Here is a 22,062-nt window from a genome sequence, read left to right as displayed (position 1 = left end):
ACTGAACTCAAGGTCTTTCATTTCAACAGAGTGAATATCTTCTCAGCAGAGACAAAGATCAAATCATTTCCATCTGCATCACTATCTTCAATAGTATCATCCCTGTCTGCATTCACAGTCTTCTCAAACCTCAGCATACTTCTCTCAAACAGCAGATTGTCAGTGTTTTTTCCAAACCTGTACTGACTATGATGATTTAAAGAACAGCGGGCACTCTTGTTACCTCACTGACAGTTGACATAAGCATCATGTCTCTGCTGAGTCTGATTGTCATCTGAAGAAGTAATCACACACTCTTTGAATCACTCATGACCTGCTGTACAAGACTGACAAGATGTGAGAGCTACTTCTCTATGAGTTTGAAGAATGATGACATCCCAATTAGCTGAACCTTTGAAATCAACTGTTCTCAGAGTAATTAAGTCATCATTTGTCATCTGTCACTGCAACTTTCATTGTGCAGGTATTCATCTCAGCTACTTGATCAATCACTGACTGAGCAGGATAAAAAATTCATGATTCATAAACAGCATTTCCTCACTGTGTCCCGCGAGTCTTTTAATGATTGACACAGCATCTGCAAGTCCTTCTACAGTCGGATCCCACATTATTGATACACTCAGCCAGGCTGACTTCTCATCCTTTCAAAAGCATAGATCAGTTTTGTCATCATGATGCAGACAGTGCATACAAGTCATGCCTCATAGTCAAGGCATCTGATCATCTTCAATAACTCTCTTTCACCCTGTTCTCTCCAGCACATTATCCTCTAATATGCTACATTGCTTTCAACTATCCCTCCATCACTGTTTATCTGCTTCAGTCAGCTTCAGTTCCTCTTCATCTTTCTTCTCATGAATGCCTTTCACTGCTGGCTCTACTTCCACTTCTACCTGAGCTATCAACTTCACCTCATCTTCAGTCACTGCCTCTGCATCTGTATCTCTGTCAGAGAACTCATGTGTATTTGAAGACTATGACTTCTTCAGCTTGATGAATGATGTAATAAACTTCTGTTTAAACCCCTCTGCAGTTATATCTGAATCTTTTGAGCTTTCACTCTCAGATTTCTTCACTGACTCATTCACAGCTTTCTGGTCATGTAACCTAGCTGACTGATAACAAGGTACAACTGCCTTTTTCTCATCACTTCTTGAATCTACCTTAGACATTGAAGAATGAGGTTCTGACTCTTCAATTTCATTTATCTTCTCTGCAGTCTCAAGAAGAGCATCACACTCTTTCTGACTCAATGACTGAAATAATCTTTCCAACACTCTTCTTATGCCATCTCTGTCAAGACAATCAATCTGATCAATTGCTTCTCTCACATCTGATGTCCTGAATACCTTTCTTGAACTCATTGTCACAAGTTCTCTGAATTTCAACAAAAATTTTTTATGATAATGAGAATAATGATGAAAAGATAATAAGAAAGAGAAAAGAAAAATAAGAAGAGAGAGATAACTGATCACATTATATGCTTACAGATTATTCACTCACATCACTCCCAGCCTTTCAACAGAAGATCTGTCTCTTTATCATTCTCAATTCCCTTATTCTCTTTCACCCGCATTCACTCTGCATTTTACAGTTCTTCATCTTTCATCTATTTGTTCATTCTTATGACTTCTATTGTCTTGTTGTCTTAGACTCTTTATCTTTGTTTCATTATCACCTCATTGTACCCGTATGATATCCGCGAAAGACAAAGATTCTCTATGATATCTATTGTCTTATTGTCTCAGATTCTTTATCACTGTGTTATTATCATCTCATTGTTCCAACCCCTTCCTTTACCCGCCTCTCACACAAGAAGAATATTAACCTGCATCTGAAAAATGCCTAACTCATTTCTTATTAGATTTAGCTTTTTTTTCTGCCACCTCATTTTCAGGCGTCTGCTCCTTTTTGAACAGAGAGACTGTGACATTCATTCTTGCTACTTTCTGAGACTTCTGCCTCTTTCTTTCTGAGGCTTCTGTCTCTTTCTGAGACTTCTGTCTCTTTCTTTCTGAGACTTCCACCTCTTTCTGAGGCTTTCATCTCTTCCTTCTGTATGACTTCCATCTCTTTCTTTCTGAGGCTTCTGCTCCTTCCTTCTGTAAAAGTCAATCACAATAAACAAACAAGCATGTATATATATATATATAGGGGCGTCCGCCCATCTCCATCTTGAAGAACAAGACAAGATTTACCTTTTTACATGTATGATACGTGATCGGCATACACTACAGGTGATGTATGCTGCAAAAATAGTCTAAAAAAAACCTTAAAATGTCTAAAAATAGTAACTTTATGTCAAGAATGAGACTAAATGAGACTAAATGAGATTACTTTCTCATTTTTTTCAAGTCATGGTTTCATTTTGAGATCTGATATATAGTCACTTTACATGTTTATTTAATGATTAGTCTCAGCGGGATTCACATCAAGAAATGTATGAGATCAGATTAAATGAGATCAAACATGAAATTCATGATTCTGACGGTCAGTCTAAGCCTGCTTCTCTCAATTTTCAATTTAGTCTTCTCAATGATGACTTTCTTCTTCTCAACAGTGACTTTCTTCTTTTTAAGCTCAAGCTTTGTCTTTTCAATATTCAGTTTTATAAGAGGTCTACACTGAATAGATCAGTATAATATTAATTGATCTTATATAATAAAGAGAAAAATGTTAGAGAAGAAAAGAAAGAGAAAGTATGAGAATCAGCAATCAGAGTGAATATTTATATATATATGTAGTAATTAGACTAACCGTGTGACTGTGTCTGAGATCAGAATCAAACTTTACAGTTATTATATTATTTAAAAGTATTACTTCTAATCATAATTTATATTTATTACATTGATTTCAAATCACATTATTTCAAATATTAAAGATTTCAGATTCACTTTTCAAATAAAAATCTAGTTCTAAATAAAAAATATATTTGAATTCTTAGTCACATTTTCATTCTGATCTCATTATTGAGAATAATATTAAATGAGATTATGAAATCACTTCTTACTTACATAATATTATAATATAGTACTCATTTATTAAAAATTCAATAAAGAGTATTATCAAATATTATTACTTTTCTGAACACAGATTATAATTTATATAATTTTAATTATAAAAAAAATATAAAATATAAAAAAAAATAAAAAATAAAAAATAAAATAAAAATCTGAAAAAATCTGAATGAAAAAAAAAGAGAAAGAAAAAAAAATAAAAGAAAAATAAAAAAATAAAAAATAAAAATAAAAAAAATCAAGATTATAGAACTGTAGTACTTTTAAAATACTCACTCTTCAGAGTCTTTATAATATTCATTATTAATTATATATCTCTTTATAGTGAGAATAACACAGCTGTAATAAGTTATTATCTTAATATTATCTAATAAATAATCAGTATATATCTGTATAAATGTGAATATTTAGAAAATATATACTTAAAAAGTGTGATCAGAGTGAACTCTGCTATTACTTGAATAATATTAAGAATAGAATACTGAAATTAATAATTCTCTTCATCAATTTCATGAATAAGATGAGTGAAGATAATCTTGAGAAATATAAAATTCTCTGACTTCTGATAAAAATGACTCTCACAGAGAGACTCTATTTTCATAATATCAGAGACTGAGTGTTATTAAAAAGTGTTATTTTTATACAATGTATATATACTTACTGTGATAATTCATTCTCTGTGTATATAACTGAGAGTTATAGCTTTTCTATACTGTATAACTCTCTCTGAGAGACTGATACTGATTGGCAACTCATGTAGTCTCTCAGTTCAGTATATACTATATGTATACAGCTCTGTGTACTGAGACTGTGTTAATTATTATAATCTGATGTGATACTTGCTTTTCACAGATCATATTTCATTTGAGAGAGAAAGAGAGAAAGATATTACTATGATTTTATTAAGAGAAGATAAATAATTAGTAATATTAAATATAATTTAATTCTTCTGTATTTAAAATTTGATTAGTCTATACTCTTTAATTTGAGAATTTCTAAGAGTGTTTTAATAGTTTTCATATCAGCTTGAACTTAGTGATGAATTGAAGAAGAAGAGAAAAGAAAGAAGAAAGAAATAAGAATAACTTATCTTTATAATATAAAAATAGAGAATTGCTGCAATTATTCTCTCTAGTAATAAAGATCTGTTTTCTACATGTATCTCTAATATAGATTATATAATAACTGTATATAAAGAATATCAACACTACATGCATAATTATTAATAATTAAAATTGATTTTGAGTTTTTAAAAATTATTATACAAGTTGTAATCAAGTCAGGAATAATATATATATATATATATATTTAACTATTATGATTCACAAATCACTATAATGTATAAGTATCAACATTTTTTCAATATTGATATTTACAATATTAATATATTTTTAATAATATTATCTGATAATATAATTTAATAACACTCTCTTTCATAATATTAATATATTTCAAGAAATATGACAGAGATTAATCAAGATTATTTATTTATTTTTATACATTAATGATATTCAATCTGAGTTAGTACTAAAATTATAACTAAGTTAAGAAATAAGATTATTTTCTCTTATATTAATTCTTCTTACACATATCAGTAATCAGTTATTGAAAATAAATTATTATCTTTCTTAAATTATTATCATATCTTTTGAATTCACTTCTTTCACTTCTTTTACTTCTATTAAAGATTTATAAACTATTTAAGAAATCACTGTGAATTATAAAGTCTATATTATTTATAATTCAACACAGAATGCTCTCTTTCAATTATATAAATAATCACTTTATTCTTTATATCTGATTTCAGATTATAAAATTTATGAAAAACTTAATACAAACACTGAGATGAACTATGAAATAATTATTAACAGATTATATTGCAGATTACTGAAGAGTTATCTCTCTGCTATAATTACTATAACTTTATTCAGAAATATTTATTATAAACTGATTATAACTCTGAAGAAATTTTCTGACATCTGAAGTCATCAGAATGCAGATAATAAAAGAAAAATAATCAAAAAATTACTACTGAGCTGATAAGTTATTCTATCAGATAATAATTTTTGATAATACTAACTTTCTAATTTGAAGAAAATTATGTGAAAAATAATTATATATCAGTACTCTGATTTCATGACTCTTATCTGATAACTTCTGTGAATAATTTTTTCATATGTATATATCTCTGAATCTTTCTCTTTGATTAATTGAAAATTTTGAATTCTGAACACTTCTTTAAATACTTAATTCAAGTCTTCATATTCTACATCAATTCTGTCTTCAGTTCAATCTTGAGACATACTACAAAGTCAATATATAATATCTAGAATCAGAGTTAAAGAATTATTGAAGAGTGTCTCTCACAGTGAATGTATGAACTAGTATAAATAATCTTATATTTATAAGAGTTATATATTATTACATTGATGAGAACTGAACTTATCAAGAGATATTAATTGAATTTGAATCGTTAATCAGTAGTCATACTGAGAATTATATAATAGAGATATTAATGACTGTGATTAAAAATAACTATTGTGACGGGCTGCGCCTGATAAATTATATAGACTATTTCATTACACTCTATAGATTCTTCTATTTCACTGTTGAACATGTACACTCTGATTCTCGGCCATTTCTAATCGCCAATCCTCAGCCGCTATAAACACGTGTAATGTACACTTCGATTCTCAGTCATTTCTGATCACTGATTATTATTATTATTATTATTCTTCAATTATAGATGTATGCAGTCAGAGACTATAACATCTACCTGAGAACTAAAAGTTCTCAGGGTTTTTCCTATATCTATACAGTTAACTATTATACATTCATTGATTTCAGATATGCAAAATCAGAAAATTTCAGCTCAGAATACAGAAACTGTTTACAAATTACAGTATTTTAACATCTTCTGATACTTTGAAATCATTTGACATGACAAAAGAAAAAAGAACACAGTCTTAAAGATAGACACATTAAATAGATAGATAGAAAAGAATAGAAAGAAAAAGATAAAGTAAAATAATAAGAGACTGTAATGAAACAAATTATTGAAAGATAGTATATAGCTGTTTTAACAGACTATATCTGATCAATTTCCTCCTCTTCATATTCAGATATTTCTGAATTCAGTCATTTTCTTGTAGCTGCTTGAGTTTCTGATAGAAAGTCTATTAAGTATTTAATTCCTGTCTCAGTTGAGAATAAGAATCTCATATTTAATTGATTTAGATTGTACTTCTCTTTCAATCTGACTCTGAGACTATTGTATAATGCACATTGCCTTACAATATACTCAGAATTCTCATTTGCATTGCAGAATGAGCATTCTATTGAATCAAATCTATCATCAAATCTTTGTATATAAGATTTGAAATAGCCATGTTCTAATTTCAGCTGTATTATAGATGAGAATATTTTCTTTTTACATTTAATTGAACAAGATTTCCACTTGGGTTTTATTTTAAATCTTGAATAATATATACTCTTCTTTTGTTTCTGCCAGCTTTCATTTCACTTGTTTAAACAAGATTGTTTTATTTTTCTCTTTATAAAAGATCAGGACACAATTTTTTGAACAGATCTGCTTAATTCTGAACCTTTTTTTACAGCTGAATCAGTCAATTCATTATCATGAATATTTATATGAGTAGAAACTCAGTGTAGATGAATTATCAGCTTTGATAATCTTCTCTTTTGAATTTTTAAAATGGAGTTTAAGATCAGTTCAAGATTCATTTGATCATTATAAATCTGACTATTTCTAAGTCTTTTTAAAGCAGCTTAACTATCAGAGAATATTCATGTCTCTTTCAAACTATTTTTTCTTTTATAAGATTTTATTTCAATAAGTTTGAAAGCTTTCACTATTGTAAATAATTCAGCATCAAAGACTTCAGATTCATAGTCTAAATTTCAGAAATCTGAGATAAAATTAATATTATCTTCAGTATAAGCAATGCCTGTATCTAATCTATTCAAATTCTCATTTTTTAAGTTCTCTGAATAAATCAGAATAGAGTCTTTTATATTGATTGTAAAAATTCTCTTCATATGCTGTTTATATTCTTTCTCTTTAGACAGTTCATTTATTTATAAGTCTATAAGAGATTCAAGCTTTTCTCTTCAGAGAGATAACTTCTCATAATCAACTTTTTCAACATTTAAAAAAGAAAATTGATTTTTAATCAGTGAGCATAGTCTATTCAGTTGAGAAGGCATTTTCTTTGAAGAATTATTTTCATTTCAATCAAGAAATCTATTTCAATCCAGTTCATTTTCAGAGTTAATTGATGAAAATGAAGAAGAGACTCTTTCTCTGATTATATGATTTAAGCTCATCTTTACAACTCTTAGAGTATAGTTCATACAGGCTTTTTCAAATCTAATAGCAGAAGAAGGGATTGAAGCTTCAATTTTCATTGCTTTAATAGAAGATGATTTGAATGCTTTTAGAATTCTTCTCAAAGCTCTGTTTTACAGACTTTGAAAGAGTTCAGTGAAATTTACTTGATTATTTCATCAAACTTGAACTTCATAATCAGCTACTGAGATAATACAGGCTATATATAACTGTCTTATAACCTGGAAGAATAGATCTCTCTCTGTATTTGATAGTCTGATAATGTTGTTCAATAGTCTTTCTGTCTTGACAGTTCTTTGTTGAATATGATATTTAAAATTCAACTTGGAGTTTAATCATACTTCTAATCATTTAACATTTAAACTGGGTTTAATCTCTCTATAGAGTATAGTTCATACAGGCTTTTTCAAATCTAATAGCAGAAGAAGGGATTGAAGCTTCAATTTTCATTGCTTTAATAGAAGATGATTTGAATGCTTTTAGAATTCTTCTCAAAGCTCTGTTTTACAGACTTTGAAAGAGTTCAGTGAAATTTACTTGATTATTTCATCAAACTTGAACTTCATAATCAGCTACTGAGATAATACAGGCTATATATAACTGTCTTATAACCTGGAAGAATAGATCTCTCTCTGTATTTGATAGTCTGATAATGTTGTTCAATAGTCTTTCTGTCTTGACAGTTCTTTGTTGAATATGATATTTAAAATTCAACTTGGAGTTTAATCATACTTCTAATCATTTAACATTTAAACTGGGTTTAATCTCTCTATTTAAAAGAGTTAAAGATAGTTCTTTCTCATTGAATCTAGAAAAGAAATGAATTAACTCAGTTTTATTCATATCAAATTGAATTTAATTGATATCTACTCTGACAAGGATTTTCTTTACAGCTTTTTTAATGACTTTCAAATTCTCTTTGATAGTTTTTGAGCTGTAGACTAGATCAATATTATCTACATAACTTGAAGATTATACTATTTTCATATTTCTATCTTTGAATAGATATGCAGTGTATATTGTAAATAAAATGAGTGAGATTAAAGATTCTTACAGCACTTCTGTTTTTATCTTAGTCTTGTCTTATTTTATTTCATCAAAGAAAAGTTGCATGATTCTTTTAGATATAAAACAGTTAACTTATTTTATTAGAGAAAGTGACAGTTTTAACATCTTCAAAGTCTGAATTAACTTTGACTTTGAAACATAATCAAATACTTCTTTTATATCAATACAAACTGCAGTTGAGACCAGATCTTCATACTTTGCTATTTGAATATTATAAACAACTGAGAGAACAGTGTCAATTACAGAATATTGTTTTCTATCTCTCATTTATTCACTGAATAAAAGAGAGTTATTAATAGAGCTTATAAAAGATAGTTAAGTAACTATTATCTTTTTCAAAATCTTTTCTAGACAGTTTAATAGAGATATTACTCTATATGACTTAGAAATTGAAGTTTTTCTCTTAGATTTTGTAAGAATTAAAACAGTGACTTCTCTCCAGTATTCAGAATAATATTCATTTTTCAAGAGATTGTAAAAGAGCTCAAAATATTCATTCTTTAAGTAGAAATATATATTTTGAATAATCAAGTGATTAATTGAATCAGGCTCTGTAGCAGTTTTAACAGAACTTGAGAAGATAGCTGACTCTAATTCATCTTGTGTAAGATCAGATCATTTCCAGTCATTTTCATCAATGTAGTTGAGAAGTGATATATTCTCTTTCTCTGAATTTGAATCTGAATCTGATGAGTTCTGAAAGAGAATTCTTATGAAAGCTTGACATTTTTCCTCAAAAGAGTTTACTGTATATGATTCATTCTGAAACTCATATTCTAAGACTGGAAGTTTTGCTACACTTCTTATTTTAGTATAGTTAAAAGCTTTAAAAACTTCCTTCTCTTATACTTCTTCAAGAAATTTATTTCAGCAGTCTGTTTTAGCTCTTTTAATATCTGAAAAATATTCATTTCTGACAGTATTGAACTCTTCATCAGATATTATATCATTCTTTCAATCTCTTCTAGCAGTAGCTAATTCTTTTCTTTTAGATGAGATATTCTTATTTCATCAAGATTTTAAATACTCAGAAGATTTTCTCTTTAAAATATTATCTCTAACACTTGTTAGAATAATAGATGTAATAAGCTTCACTCTATTCTCAAGCATTTCATTTGAGATATCTTGATCAGAATTTCAATATAGCTTATTCTGTCTTTCAGATTTTAACAGTTTTATACTTTCTTCAACTGCTTTTCAATCAGCTTTTTCAAAGTTAAACTGATTAGAGAGAAGAGGATTTTCACTCATTTGTTTTTCACTCAGTTCAATATTAAATTAAATAATCTCATGATCTGATTCTGATGTCTTATTCAAATCAATAAATCAGTTTAGAAGTCTTCTTTTTATTAGATTTTATGATATGAAGATTACATCTATAATAGATTTCTGTTTCATATCTTTTCTAAAGAATGTTTGTTGATCAGACTTATTAATCAAATCTATTAAATGCTTAAAGATTTATTCAATCAGATTATCAGCTCTCACTGCTCTCTTACATTCTGAATTTCATCAGAAATGAGGTGCATTGAAATCTTCTACAATTATAGAGTTTCTTGATGAAGTTATATTCAGAAATCCTCTATTAATTATTCAGATATTGTTATTTTTCTTCAATGACTTTTTATTATTGATATTTATGAGCTGTATAGTATCAAACTCATTTTCTTTATTTATAATATTACTCACCAGAATATCAGAGTTAGACATGATATCAAATCTTAGATTAAATTAATATCTTGATCTCTTTCTTTCATAGATTACTACTCTTGACTTTATCTCAGACTTTTGAGATAAAAAGCAGTATTAGCTTGAATAAGAAATGATATAATTTTACTCAGTATTAAAATTCAGTTCCTGAAGTAGTATAAAATCAATGTTTTATTCAAATATAATTTGAAGATAAGAATAAATACAATTGAAGTTTCTATTCACATTATTTTAAATAAATGTGATTTTTGAAGAGTTTTTAAACTTTTTTTATTGTTTTTATTGTATATTCATACTAAAAGAGAGTAGAGATAGAGTAGAATCTAGTCACTATTATCAGACAGTAGATTATAACTATTTTGAAAAGTAGAGATCTCCACTGCTTGCATTATATCTAGTATATCATCAGAGTCATTTCTCAATTCTCTAATCTTAACAGAAGTTTAAGAATTCAAATTCTGTTTACATTTAGCTGAAGAATTGAAGTTTGAAGATTTAGATAGTTGAGAGTTTCTTCTTTTTAAGCTTGCAGTTGTAAGTCTACTAGCTTGACTCTTCTCTTCAGTTCTAGATTGACTTTGAGCTTTATCTTTTCTTCAGTTCTTTTGAGTTCTAGAAGTAAATATACATTCTTTTGAGCTAGATGTATATTTTTCTTTGCAATTAGAGTACTTAAGCAGAGTGTGTTGATATATTTTATCTCTTTTTGAGCATGTTTTACATTTATGCTCACTAGTTTTGTGATCTCTGGTGCAGAATGCATATTTTGAGTCTCTAAAACATGAGATTACAAAGTGTTTATATCTTTGACAGTTTGAACACTGTGTTTGAGCTTTGAGATTCATTCTTGAGTCTTTGTATTTATAAACTCTCATTTTCAAATCTGCTACTCTTACTTCAGAGATCTTTGACTGTTCAAGTGTTTTTATATATACTAGAACAGAGGCATTTCTTCTGTTTTATCTGAACTCAATTGAATTTAGTTATACAGACTTCTTTCTCAGTTGAATAGAGTTGTATTCTTTCAATTCATTTTTAAGAAGTAGCATTTCTTCTTCACAGTCAAAAATTTCAACTGAAATATTATAAAGAATGAATTTATCTTACTTTTCATCTCTTTCAGATAGAATTATTATGTTTAGTAAAGATTCTACTGCTGACTTTCAGAGATTCTCATTCTGAATAAGGAATTCAGCACTGAATTCAGACATTGTAGTCAGAATGATGAAGTTTTCAAAGAATAATGACTCAATTGAAGCTAGACTGGCCGCCGGGATCATGAATTTCACATTTGGTCCCATTTGGTCTGGTCCCATACATTTCTTAGCGTGAATCCCGCTGGGACTGGCTATCAAAAAAACAGGTAAAGTGACTATATATCAGATCTTAAAATGGAACCATGACTTGAAAAAAATGAGAAAGTGATCTCATTTGGTCCCATTTAGTCCCATTCTTGGCATAAAGTTACTATTTTTAGACATTTTAAGGTTTTTTTTAGACTATTTTTAATTTTTTAAAAAGTAACGCTTTTTGGTAATGCTTAAATGAGATTTAAAGTCATTTAAAGCAATAAAAATAATTTAAATTGAGAAGTGGAAATCATGGTCCCATTTGGAAAATGTGACAAGAGTAGACAGTAAGTCCCACTGGGACAGTATGAGACTACTATCTAATGTTAAAACCGTGTAATGGGATCAGTCGAATTGGTAATGGGACTATCAAAAAATCTGGTCCTGGTCCCAGACACGGTCACACGGTCAGTCTAATTGAAGCTATAACTGATTTTTAAACTTCAATATCAGTCATCAACTGAGAAAAGAACTGCTGATTAATTTCATTTCTGATTCTGAAAATGAGATTTGAGTTTAACTTATTTCCTTGCAGAATGTTCTGATTTGAGACTTTGAGAATAAGTCTTCTATTTCTGAAGATTTGAAAGTTTTTCTCTTTTTACATTTTCTTTTTCACTTTTCTATGAATAGAGGTATGAGCAGTATTCTTCTCAGTTTTCTCAGGATTTTGAGCAGGTTTTGAGACAGCAGGTTTAGAGACAGTAGATTCAGCTGCTTGAGCATATGTTTTCTTCTGATTCAAAGAAGAAGAAGAAGTAGGAAAAAAAGAAGAAGAGTAAGATGAAGAGTCAGTTATTGTACTAGGAATTTTCAATGTTTTTTAAACTGTGTTTGAGAATTCAAGTTTAAACTTGATCATCTTCTGTAGTTGTCTAGCCTGAGTATGAAGAATTAACAGAACTTCTTCATTCATCTCACTCAGACACTGCTTTTCAAGAATCTTGCTTACTTTTTCAAGTTTCTGTATTTCAAGAACTTGTTATTTCTCTATTTCTTCTTTCTTTCTTCTTTTCAGAATTTCAATCTCAGGAATAGCATTTGAGAAAGCATCTTTTTTCACATTAACTGAGTGTATTTTTGAACTCATTATTCTCACTCAATGAAAAGTTGATTAAACTGTTTCAATTGAGATATTTCTAAGTCTGTTTTTAATTGAAAAGTTAATCAGACTATTTCAAAAGAAGAATAAAGAACTTTTGTGTATAAAATATCTGATTTTTTTCACACTAGTTCAGTAACTAGATTAGATTTTTGAAGAGAATCTAATAAACTAAAATTGATTTTTGAGATAAATTAATAAAATCTTTACAATCTCTTTCTTGAGATACAGTGAGAAAGAGTATAATATCAATTAATAATAAATCAGATGATATGACAGTTTTTAAGAGAAAAACTGATAAAAAATAAATCAATTTTTTACAGAGAAATTGATTAAAACTATTCAATTTTATTCTAAATCATTCAATTCTTCTCACATAACAAGTGTGCAACTCAAATCAGTTAATAAAGAGTGTAAAAAAGAATTAAGTATTAATGAAAGCTCTTCAGTCACTGAAAAAGTAATTCTTACTTAAAAGAATATGAAATTATCACAGAAAACAGCTCTGTTTTTTATTCTTTGTAAGAATATTGTATAAAACTCAGAGAAAAACATCTTACTTTTTCAAGAGAAGTAAAAAACTATTTCTAAGATCTTTTTTTTTGCATTAACTGCTATAGAAGAATAAGATAGAAACTGCTAAGATATACACTACTGTATACTATCTATCAAGACTTTCTCTCTTCAGAGTTTTCATATTATAGAGAATATAAGTCTGTTTCTATATAATAATACAAATATTGTCAGCAGAATGTAGAGAAACTGATTATTTATATCTCAAAATAGAAGACTTTGTCAATGATTATATCAATATAGAGTTAATTTTCAAATTCAATAGAAATCTAGTGTTGCTGTTCTCAATCTCTTGCAGAATCTATTGAATATTAAGATATTAAAACTAGATTTAATATATCTCACTGTGCAGGGATCAAAGGCTCAGTCAGATCTTGAAGTATACTGATTTTATAGTTGTTGATGTGCTGTTGACTCATTGTTCACTGATTATGTATTGAATGCTGTTGTCAAGGTATCTTTTTGTATCATTCTGCTGGGGATGGGCCAGATTGAGAGGGGTAGTACAAGGGTGAGACTTGGTGTTGAAGTCTAGATACACTGATGACAGACTGTGAAGATTGCACTTCAGAAGTGTTCATTGATTATGTGCTTGATATTATCACTGAGGTATCTTTTTGTATTTTTCTGCTGAGGATGGGCCAGATTGGGAAGGGCGATACAAGGGTGAGACTTGGTGTTGATGTTTTGAAATATCAAAGGTGGACAGGGTCTTCGCGGAGATCACTTCTCAGATATCTCCACAATTACAGATCGGGGATCTCCCAAAATCAAGAAGATTGGCGCATATGGCTATATCTCTTCACCTTACAATTTGTATGGCACTTTGGCCCGGGGTTGTGGTGTGGTAGGGATGAACAGGGGATAATCCCACACGGGAGTTTCGAACAACATCTAGTTCACGTTTGGCTGGATATCTCCACCACCACACGGGGTATGCGGTCGGCCATGGGGTCCAAATGCTCGTATGATCGAGGGCTTTTCGATGGATCTATCGGCGGGTTCTTATTCGAAAAATCGAGCGAGTTCGTGGTGGGGCGGTTGACTGATCACTGATTCTCAGCTGCTATGAACGCGTGTATATTCTTCCACTCTGAAGCTTCACTGCATACATCATCACATATGTGTATAAATATCCATCTTAATCATCAATTCTTGCACTTTCTCTTTCTTTCCTTCTCTAATGTTTTTATCTTTGTTACATAAGATCTATAATATTATATCAATCTATTCAGTATAGATCTCTTACACTATAAAAATATTCATCATCTTCTTATTAGAAAATGATTATTCATGCATCATCTTCTTATCAGAAATGATTACTCATTGAGAGATATCTGAACATGTAATGACATGTAAGAAAGAGAAACACAGTTAAGTGAACACTAAGTCTTCAGATAGAAGCTTACTCATTAGTCACTCTGATTTCACAACAAGATCTTATAAAGAGAGTAGAATTTTACAAGAGAATATCAGTGAAAGATCTGAGAGTTCTAACACTCAGATGTATAAGATATTCATACAATTACATATTCAACAATTGATATAATCATGTCTAACAATAATATGAAACTCTCAAATGCAAGTATAGATATGATGCTATAGTAACTCTGAGTAATGTTGAAATTACAATAACAATAAATAGCTGATATGCATGCAACTTAACAACTTCAATATGAAGAGATTCAATAATTAACTCATGCAATTTCAACATCTACAGAATCAAATACAAAAGTGCTGAAGAAATGCTTAGATGCTTTCATATATTTCAATGCTTTTAATCTCACTCTCTACTCAGAATGAAGATTGAAAATGCTTATAAAACTGAGTGTAGATGAAGATTTCATCAGTTCATTAATCAATCAAGACTGATATATCAATGAACAATTGAAGAATCACATGAAACAGAAGTTTCATTCATGAATGAAAGCATGTGAATCAGTGTTGCAAATATCTAACAATATTATCAAATATCTTGATATTCTGTTCTGAGACACTATCATGCAACAGAAAGTATTAGATTGATTACAGAGTGTAAGAGGCCTGCACCGAATAGATCGGTATAATATTATAGGTCTTATATAACAAAGATAAAAACATTAGAGAAGGAAAGAAAGAGAAAGTGCGAGAATCAGTGATTGAGATGGATATTTATATGTGTATGTGGTGGTGTATGTGGTGGAGCTTCAGGGCGGAAGAATATACGCGCGTTCATAGCAGTTGAGGATCAGTGATTAGGAATGGCTGAGAATTGGAGTGTACGCTACACACGTTCATAGCAGCCGTGGATCAGTGATCAGAAGTGGCCAAGAATTGGAGTGTATGCTACGCGCGTTTGTAGCGGCCGTGGATCAGTGATTGGGAATGGAAGAATCTATGGAGTGTAATGGAATAGTCTATATGATTGATTGGGCACAGCCCGTCACATTAGCCCCCCCTTTCCAGAAGCAGTTCCCATCAGTCAAGGGCTGCTGTTTCAGATAACACAGAACTCAGAGTCCAGGTTGGTTGATTGTAGCTGACCCATTTCACCAGATATTGTTGGCCGCGGCCGTGGGATCTCTCATCGAGGATATCTTCAATCTCTCACTCAAGCTCATTATCTTCTCCTATGATGCCTGGCGGCTGCCAGTCAGAAGTCAGCTGAGAAGGGAATGGATCAGTGACAGCGCGGCGGAGCAAGCTCATGTGGAATACATCATGAATCCCTGGTGGTGTGTCAAGGTGGTAGTTGTGGCTATCTAGGACTTCTATCACTTTATACCTGGTGTGGCGGTAGTCTAGCGTATGAGATGGACATGTGATTCATATGTTCTTGAGGTTCAATCACACAAGGTCTCCTATCTTATACTGCTCTGTGGGATCTTGTCAGATGTTGATTTGATCTTCTTGGTCTTGTTTCACGGTTGCCATGGAGGCCTCTGCCCAGTCACGGGCATCTCAGAGCTTTGTTACTATATTATCAGCAATCTGGATCAGACTGCAGGGGTTCAGTGTGCACTGTGTGGTCTCTAGAAGGTTCAACACTTTCATGTGATACCTGTGTGTAAGGAAGAACAGGCTTACACCTGTTGAAATGGCATCTCAACTGTTGATAGCAACCTCTGCATGTAGAAGGAGATCATGCCAATCATCTTGTGAGTGGTTGCAGAACTTATGAAGATAATTCTTTACAGTCTGAATTGTCCATTCTGATGCATCATCAGTCTCAGGGTGATAGGCAGTTGACAGACAGTGTGTAATCTTGAGAACTTGACAGATTCTTGTCCAGAGAGCACTCACAAATTGGCAGCCCTGATCTGATACTATTGATCTCAGCAATCCATGCATCTGATAGAATGAACTCTGTAAGAAGGCTTCAGTGACTTGTTCAGTGTTCATCTTGTTACAAGATTCCAATATTACATCCTTACTTAGTCAGTCAACAATGACCAGGATGTTCCTGCAGCTCTTGCTCTCAGGTAGGTCAACAGTGAAGTCAATTGCTACATCTCACCAGATTCTATCAGAGACATTGAGTGGTTTCAGTAGACCTTTTCTACAGTTCTTTCATGAGGTAACAGAAGAACAGTAATTGCAGTTTCAGATAAAGTGTCTGATACTGTTTGATATCTCAGACCAGTAGAATTCTCAGGAGACCATTCTATACAGTTGTTCACAGCCTGGATGGCCAGTCATACACAAATCATGCATCTCTTGCATTATCCGAGTGTGTAAGGGTTCAGAGTGAGGGACCCAGCATCATTCACAGAATTATAGGGTGTTATTGTCATTGATTGAGCATTCTGAGATATCAGTTCTGATATGTAGTTCTGGGGGAAATCAGGGTGCTTCTTGATATACTGCTTCAGTGAGGGTCTGAAGGAGTTCATCAGCCTGGGCTGCTGTATGCCATAGTTCATTCAGTGTAGAGAAAGTGAAGATATCAATGTCAGTTCTAATCAGAGAAGTATGTATGATGCTGTGAGCTGTTCTATCTTGATCAATTAATATCTTCAGGTCCAAGAGCCGGTGCTCTCAGTTCATCCAGCGAGTATCTGTTACATCAGATGGCATATCTTGCTCTCATTGTGAGAGGGCATCTGCCATCGAGTTCTGGCTGCCAGGACAGTAGTGTATTGTAAAATGAAAGCGGCTTAGGAACTCAGATCATTGTATCTGTCATTCAGTAAGTTTACAAGTAGTTGTGAAGTATTTGAGGTTCTTATGATCTGTGACTATCTCAAATTCAGAGATACTTCAGAGTTCAGAGTCTCATTCTTCTAAACAGCATACAATCATGAGGAGTTCCTTGTCATAGATCTCATAATTGCATTCAGTGAGACTCAGTTTCTTAGATATGAAGACACATGGTTGTAGAACATCTTCATCATCATATTGCAATATCACTCCTTCTGTCATGTAGTCAGAGGAATCAGCTTCAACAACTGTCTTGTGATCAGGATCAAATGTTATCAGCAGAGAAGCATTAATAAACATCTTCTTCATCTGTGTAAATGCAGCTTCAGTGTCCACTGATCATTGAAATACTGAGTCTTTCTTAGTGAGATCTGTAAGTGATCTTGTGATATCTGAGAAGTTTCATATAAATTGCTAATAGAAGTTAGCAAATCCAATGAAGCTTCGTACATCTTTCACAGTATGCAGAGCTTCTCATTCAAGAATGGCGGAGACTTTCTCAGGATTCATTCAAATCCCCTTGCCAGCTTCTATAATAAAACCCAGATACTTGGTACTCTTGACTTCAAAATCACACTTGTCAATATCTATCAGTAGTCCTGCTTCTCATAGCTGTTGTAATACCTTTTGCACATATTCTTGATGTTCTTTTCTGGATTCATCAGTGAAGATGAGGATGTCATCTAGATAAGCAGATACAAACTCATCAAGGAAATCTCAGAGCACCCAGTTGATATACTTCTGAAATGTACTGGGGGCATTAGCCAGTTCAAAGAGTGTGACTATTCATTCAAAGAGGTCATAACATGTTCAGAATGCTGTAAGCCATTCATCTCCTTCAGTGATATGAATCTTATGAAACACGGCAATGACATCTAGTTTTGTAAACCATTGAGCTCACCCGATCCGTGCTAGGGTTTCATTGATGAGAGATAAGGAATATCAATCTTTCTTTATCAATCTGTTCAGACCTCAGTAGTCCACACAGAATTGAAGTCCTCCACCTGGTTTCTTTGCGAAGAGGATAGGGGCTGCGGCAGAAGAGTTGCTAATGCATATGAATCCTTTATTCAACAGATCATTGAGTGTCTTTCAAAGAAGAAGGAGTTCATCTCAGGACATGCTATAAAGAGGGCCTCATGGCAGTTCAGGGTCCTTATCATCCTTTTTCTCTAACTTGATACTGTGATTCACTCTAGGACCTTGTAAGAGAGGTATATTTGTAATATTATCTTGTCAGAAGACATCTAGATATTTGTGATATTGTTGAGAGAGTTTTATATGAGAATCTGTTGTTGTAACATGGGATAACTTTTCTAGGGCCTTCTTGATATCAGCCAGACTGATGAAATAGATTGACACATGGTCTTGCTGTCAGTGACTCTGTCAGTGGTTTTGGTGATGACTTCTTTTTCAGAGTATTTCGTATGTGTTGACAGAGATCTGTGTCAGGTCCATGATCTTGTGAATGTCATTTTCATGGACTCTATCATTGTTAGGGAATATCAAGCTTCTGTTTCAAGCATTCAACAAGATGCCTTGTTCAGATAGCCAGGCAAGTCCTAACATAAGATCATAATCAAGATTATCAACTTCATACACATAGGCATCTTCACATTGATGTCCTTCTACATCTATAGTCAGCTTCACCATGTAACGGGTACAAATGTCTTTTGAACCATCAAATCCTGCGAGGAGTCGGGGTTTTGATAGAGGAATACACTGGAGATTATGATGTCTTACAACTGAAGATTTTATCATTGCATAGTGACATAGACCACTGTCTATCATGGCCTTCATATTATACATGTTATTAATCACAGTGAATATAAGAATTGCATTCATTGCCATCTTCTCTTCAAATCATTGTCATCCAACCTCTTCAAGCTTCTGTTTGCAAATTTGAACAGGAGCTAATCTTTTCCCTGTTTCACCAGGGCATTCTCATAGTTATCCTCTGAATCTTCCTCTAATGCAACATGGTTGGCGCGGACAGGCGCTGATCCATCCTTCAAATGAGGAGACACAAAGGTCAATCAGCAGTTGAAAGCAATGTGTCCTGGTCAGTTACAGTTAATGCACACTCTATATTGACATCAATCAGTGACTTCTTCAGGAGTGATTCCAGGGACTCAGAAGCCTGTTCAGACAGCAGAGACCCTTGCTTATGCATAGACATTCAAGTCTACTCAATCCATGGCATCTGCATCATTGTTATTCCTCAGCGCGGGTGTATGAGTCACTGGGATGTAATGTCTTCTGCCACTGTTCTGTATATTCTTGAGCTTGGTAAGACAGTCATCCATTGTCCAGAGCTGTGTGTAGAAGCCTTCATAAGTTGAGTCTTCATCTGTGCTTACAAGGGCCTGTAAGAGTTTGAAAGTCAATGTCTTCTTGAGCATGCTAATCTTCATTCAATCCTCCCAAGACTGACCACCTGCTTCTAGGATCTTGGTGTTGAAGTCAGGGATGAATGTTGTAAGAGAAGTGTTCCTCTGTCAGATGCTCTGTAACCAATCTAATGCTTTCTGTTGCATGACAGTGTCTCAGAACAGGACATCAAGATGTTTCATGATATTGTCAGGCGTTCACAATGCTGGTTCGCATGCTTTCATCCATGAATGGAACTTCTGTTTCACGTGATCCTTCAATTGTCCATTGATATACCAACCTTGATTGATTAATGAACTGATGGAATCTCCATCTACACTCAGTTTCGCGAGCATTTCCATCCTTCATGATGAGTAGAGAGTGAGATCAGAAGCATTGAAATATGCAGAGGCATCTAAGCATTCTTTCAGTGCTTTTGTATTCAATTCTGTAGATGTTGGAATCGCGTGGGTTCCTTGTTGTGATAATCATTGGATCTCTTCATATTGATGTTGTTGAGTTGTATGCATATCAGCTATTTGTTGTTATTGTAGTTTCAACATTGCTCAGAGCCACTGTGGCACTGCATCTATGTTCATGTTCAAGGGTTCCATATTATTGTTAGACATGGTTATATCAATTGTTGAATGTATGATATCTGTGGGATCTGAAGAAGTGTAATTGTATTTTTATATGTCTGAGTGTCAGAACTCTCAGGTCTTTCACTGACATTCTCTTGTAAGATCTTATTCTCTTCATAAGATCTTGTTGCAGGGCCAGGGCGACTGGCGAGCAAGCTTCTATCTGAGGACTATCTGGGGACTCAGTGTCCACTTAACTGTTCAACTGTTTCTCTATTTCTTACGCGTTGTTATGCATTCAGATATCTCTTGATGGATAATCATTCCTAATAAGGAGACAATGAACATTTTTATAGTGTAAGGGGCCTGCACCGAATAGATCGGTATAATATTATAGGTCTTATATAACAAAGATAAAAACATTAGAGAAGGAAAGAAAGAGAAAGTGCGAGAATCAGTGATTGAGATGGATATTTATACGTGTATGTGGTGGTGTACATGGTGGAGCTTCAGGGCGGAAGAATATACGCGCGTTCATAGCGGCCGAGGATCAGTGATTGGGAATGGCTGAGAATCGGAGCGTACACTACGCGCGTTTGTAGCGGCCGCGGATCAGCGATCAGGAGTGGCCGAGAATCGGAGCGTACGCTACGCGCGTTCGTAGCGGCCGCAGATCGGCGATCGGGAATGGAAGAATCTATGGAGTGTAATGGAATAGTCTATATGATTGATCGGGCGCAGCCCGCCACACAGAGTATCTGACAGAGAAATATTTCTCTTACAATATTCATCTCTGACTTCAATATCAAGATCTTAGAAGCAGGTGATCAATCTTGAGAGAATTGAATAAAGATTAGCATGCTTAAGAAGATATTAACTTTTAAACTCTTACAGACTCTTATAAGTATAAATAAAGACTCAACTTATGAAGGCTTATGCACACAGCTCTGAACATTGAATCATTATCTTATCAAGCTCAAGAGTATACAGAACAGTGTTAGAAGATATTACATCTCAGTCACTTATACACTTGCACTGAAGAACAACAATGATACAGATATCATAAACTGAATAGATTCAAATATCTATACATAAGCAAGAGTTTTCACTGTTTGAACAGGCTTCTGAGTCTCTGAAATCACTTCTGAAGAAGTCACTGATCAATATCAACATAAAGTATGTATCAACTGTAACTGATCAGAACACATTGCTTTTAACTGCTGATTGATCTATGTGTCTTCTCAATCAAGAGAAAGATCAGTGTCTTCTCATTTGAAGAATGAATCAGCACCTGTTCATATCAAACACATTGCAGTGAAGAAAGATTCAGAAGATAACTACAAGAATACTCTGATGAAACAGAGAAAAGATTAGCTTCTATTCAAATTCACAAACAGAAGCTTGAAGAGGTCAGATGACAATGATTTAAAGAGAAAATGACAATGAATACAATTCTTATATCTACTGTGATTAATAATATGTATAATATGAAGATCATGATAGACAGCAGTGTATATCACTATGCAATGATTAAATCTTCAGTCATGAGACATTATAATCTTCAGTGTATTCTCTTATTAAAATCTCAACTTCTTGCAGAATTTGATGATTCAAAAGATATTTGCATCTGTTACATGATGAAACTAGACATAGATATCAGAGAACATTAGCATGAAGACATCTACACATATGAAGTTAATAATCTTGATTATAATCTTATATTAGAACTTGTCTGACTATCTGA

The 22,062-nt window shown here is 32.5% G+C and overlaps 3 protein-coding genes across 3 annotated transcripts; 1 reads left to right on the top strand and 2 right to left on the bottom strand.

Annotated features, from left to right (window-relative positions):
* Positions 1 to 803: 803 nt before the first annotated feature.
* Positions 804 to 1,172, bottom strand: BDCG_03102 (uncharacterized protein; the record flags this gene model as incomplete). Its single annotated transcript, XM_045418698.1, has 2 exons — positions 804 to 945; positions 1,012 to 1,172. The coding sequence occupies 2 exons, from the start codon at positions 1,170 to 1,172 to the stop codon at positions 804 to 806; spliced, it is 303 nt and encodes a 100-aa protein (XP_045275212.1).
* A 12,441-nt stretch (positions 1,173 to 13,613) lies between these two features.
* BDCG_03101 (uncharacterized protein) lies at positions 13,614 to 14,399 on the top strand. The gene is made up of 2 exons (XM_045418697.1): positions 13,614 to 13,642; positions 13,798 to 14,399. Exon 2 carries the CDS (start codon positions 13,825 to 13,827, stop codon positions 14,242 to 14,244), a length of 420 nt encoding a protein of 139 aa, XP_045275211.1. The 5' UTR covers positions 13,614 to 13,642; positions 13,798 to 13,824; the 3' UTR covers positions 14,245 to 14,399.
* Positions 14,400 to 19,556: 5,157 nt separating this feature from the next.
* Positions 19,557 to 19,894, bottom strand: BDCG_16683 (uncharacterized protein; the record flags this gene model as incomplete). The annotated part of the gene is made up of 1 exon (XM_045425884.1): positions 19,557 to 19,894. The coding sequence occupies exon 1, from the start codon at positions 19,779 to 19,781 to the stop codon at positions 19,557 to 19,559; it is 225 nt and encodes a 74-aa protein (XP_045280305.1). The 5' UTR covers positions 19,782 to 19,894.
* Positions 19,895 to 22,062: the final 2,168 nt, after the last annotated feature.

The sequence above is a fragment of the Blastomyces dermatitidis genome, assembly GCF_000003525.1.
Source record: "Blastomyces dermatitidis ER-3 genomic scaffold supercont1.3, whole genome shotgun sequence".
Classification (NCBI taxonomy): domain Eukaryota; kingdom Fungi; phylum Ascomycota; class Eurotiomycetes; order Onygenales; family Ajellomycetaceae; genus Blastomyces; species Blastomyces dermatitidis.
This window is presented reverse-complemented; position numbering and strand designations above follow the sequence as displayed.

Coding starts and splice junctions, on each gene's coding strand:
- BDCG_03101 (XM_045418697.1), top strand. CDS start 13,825: ATGGGCCAGATTGGGAAGGGCGATACAAGGGTGAGACTTGGTGTTGAT.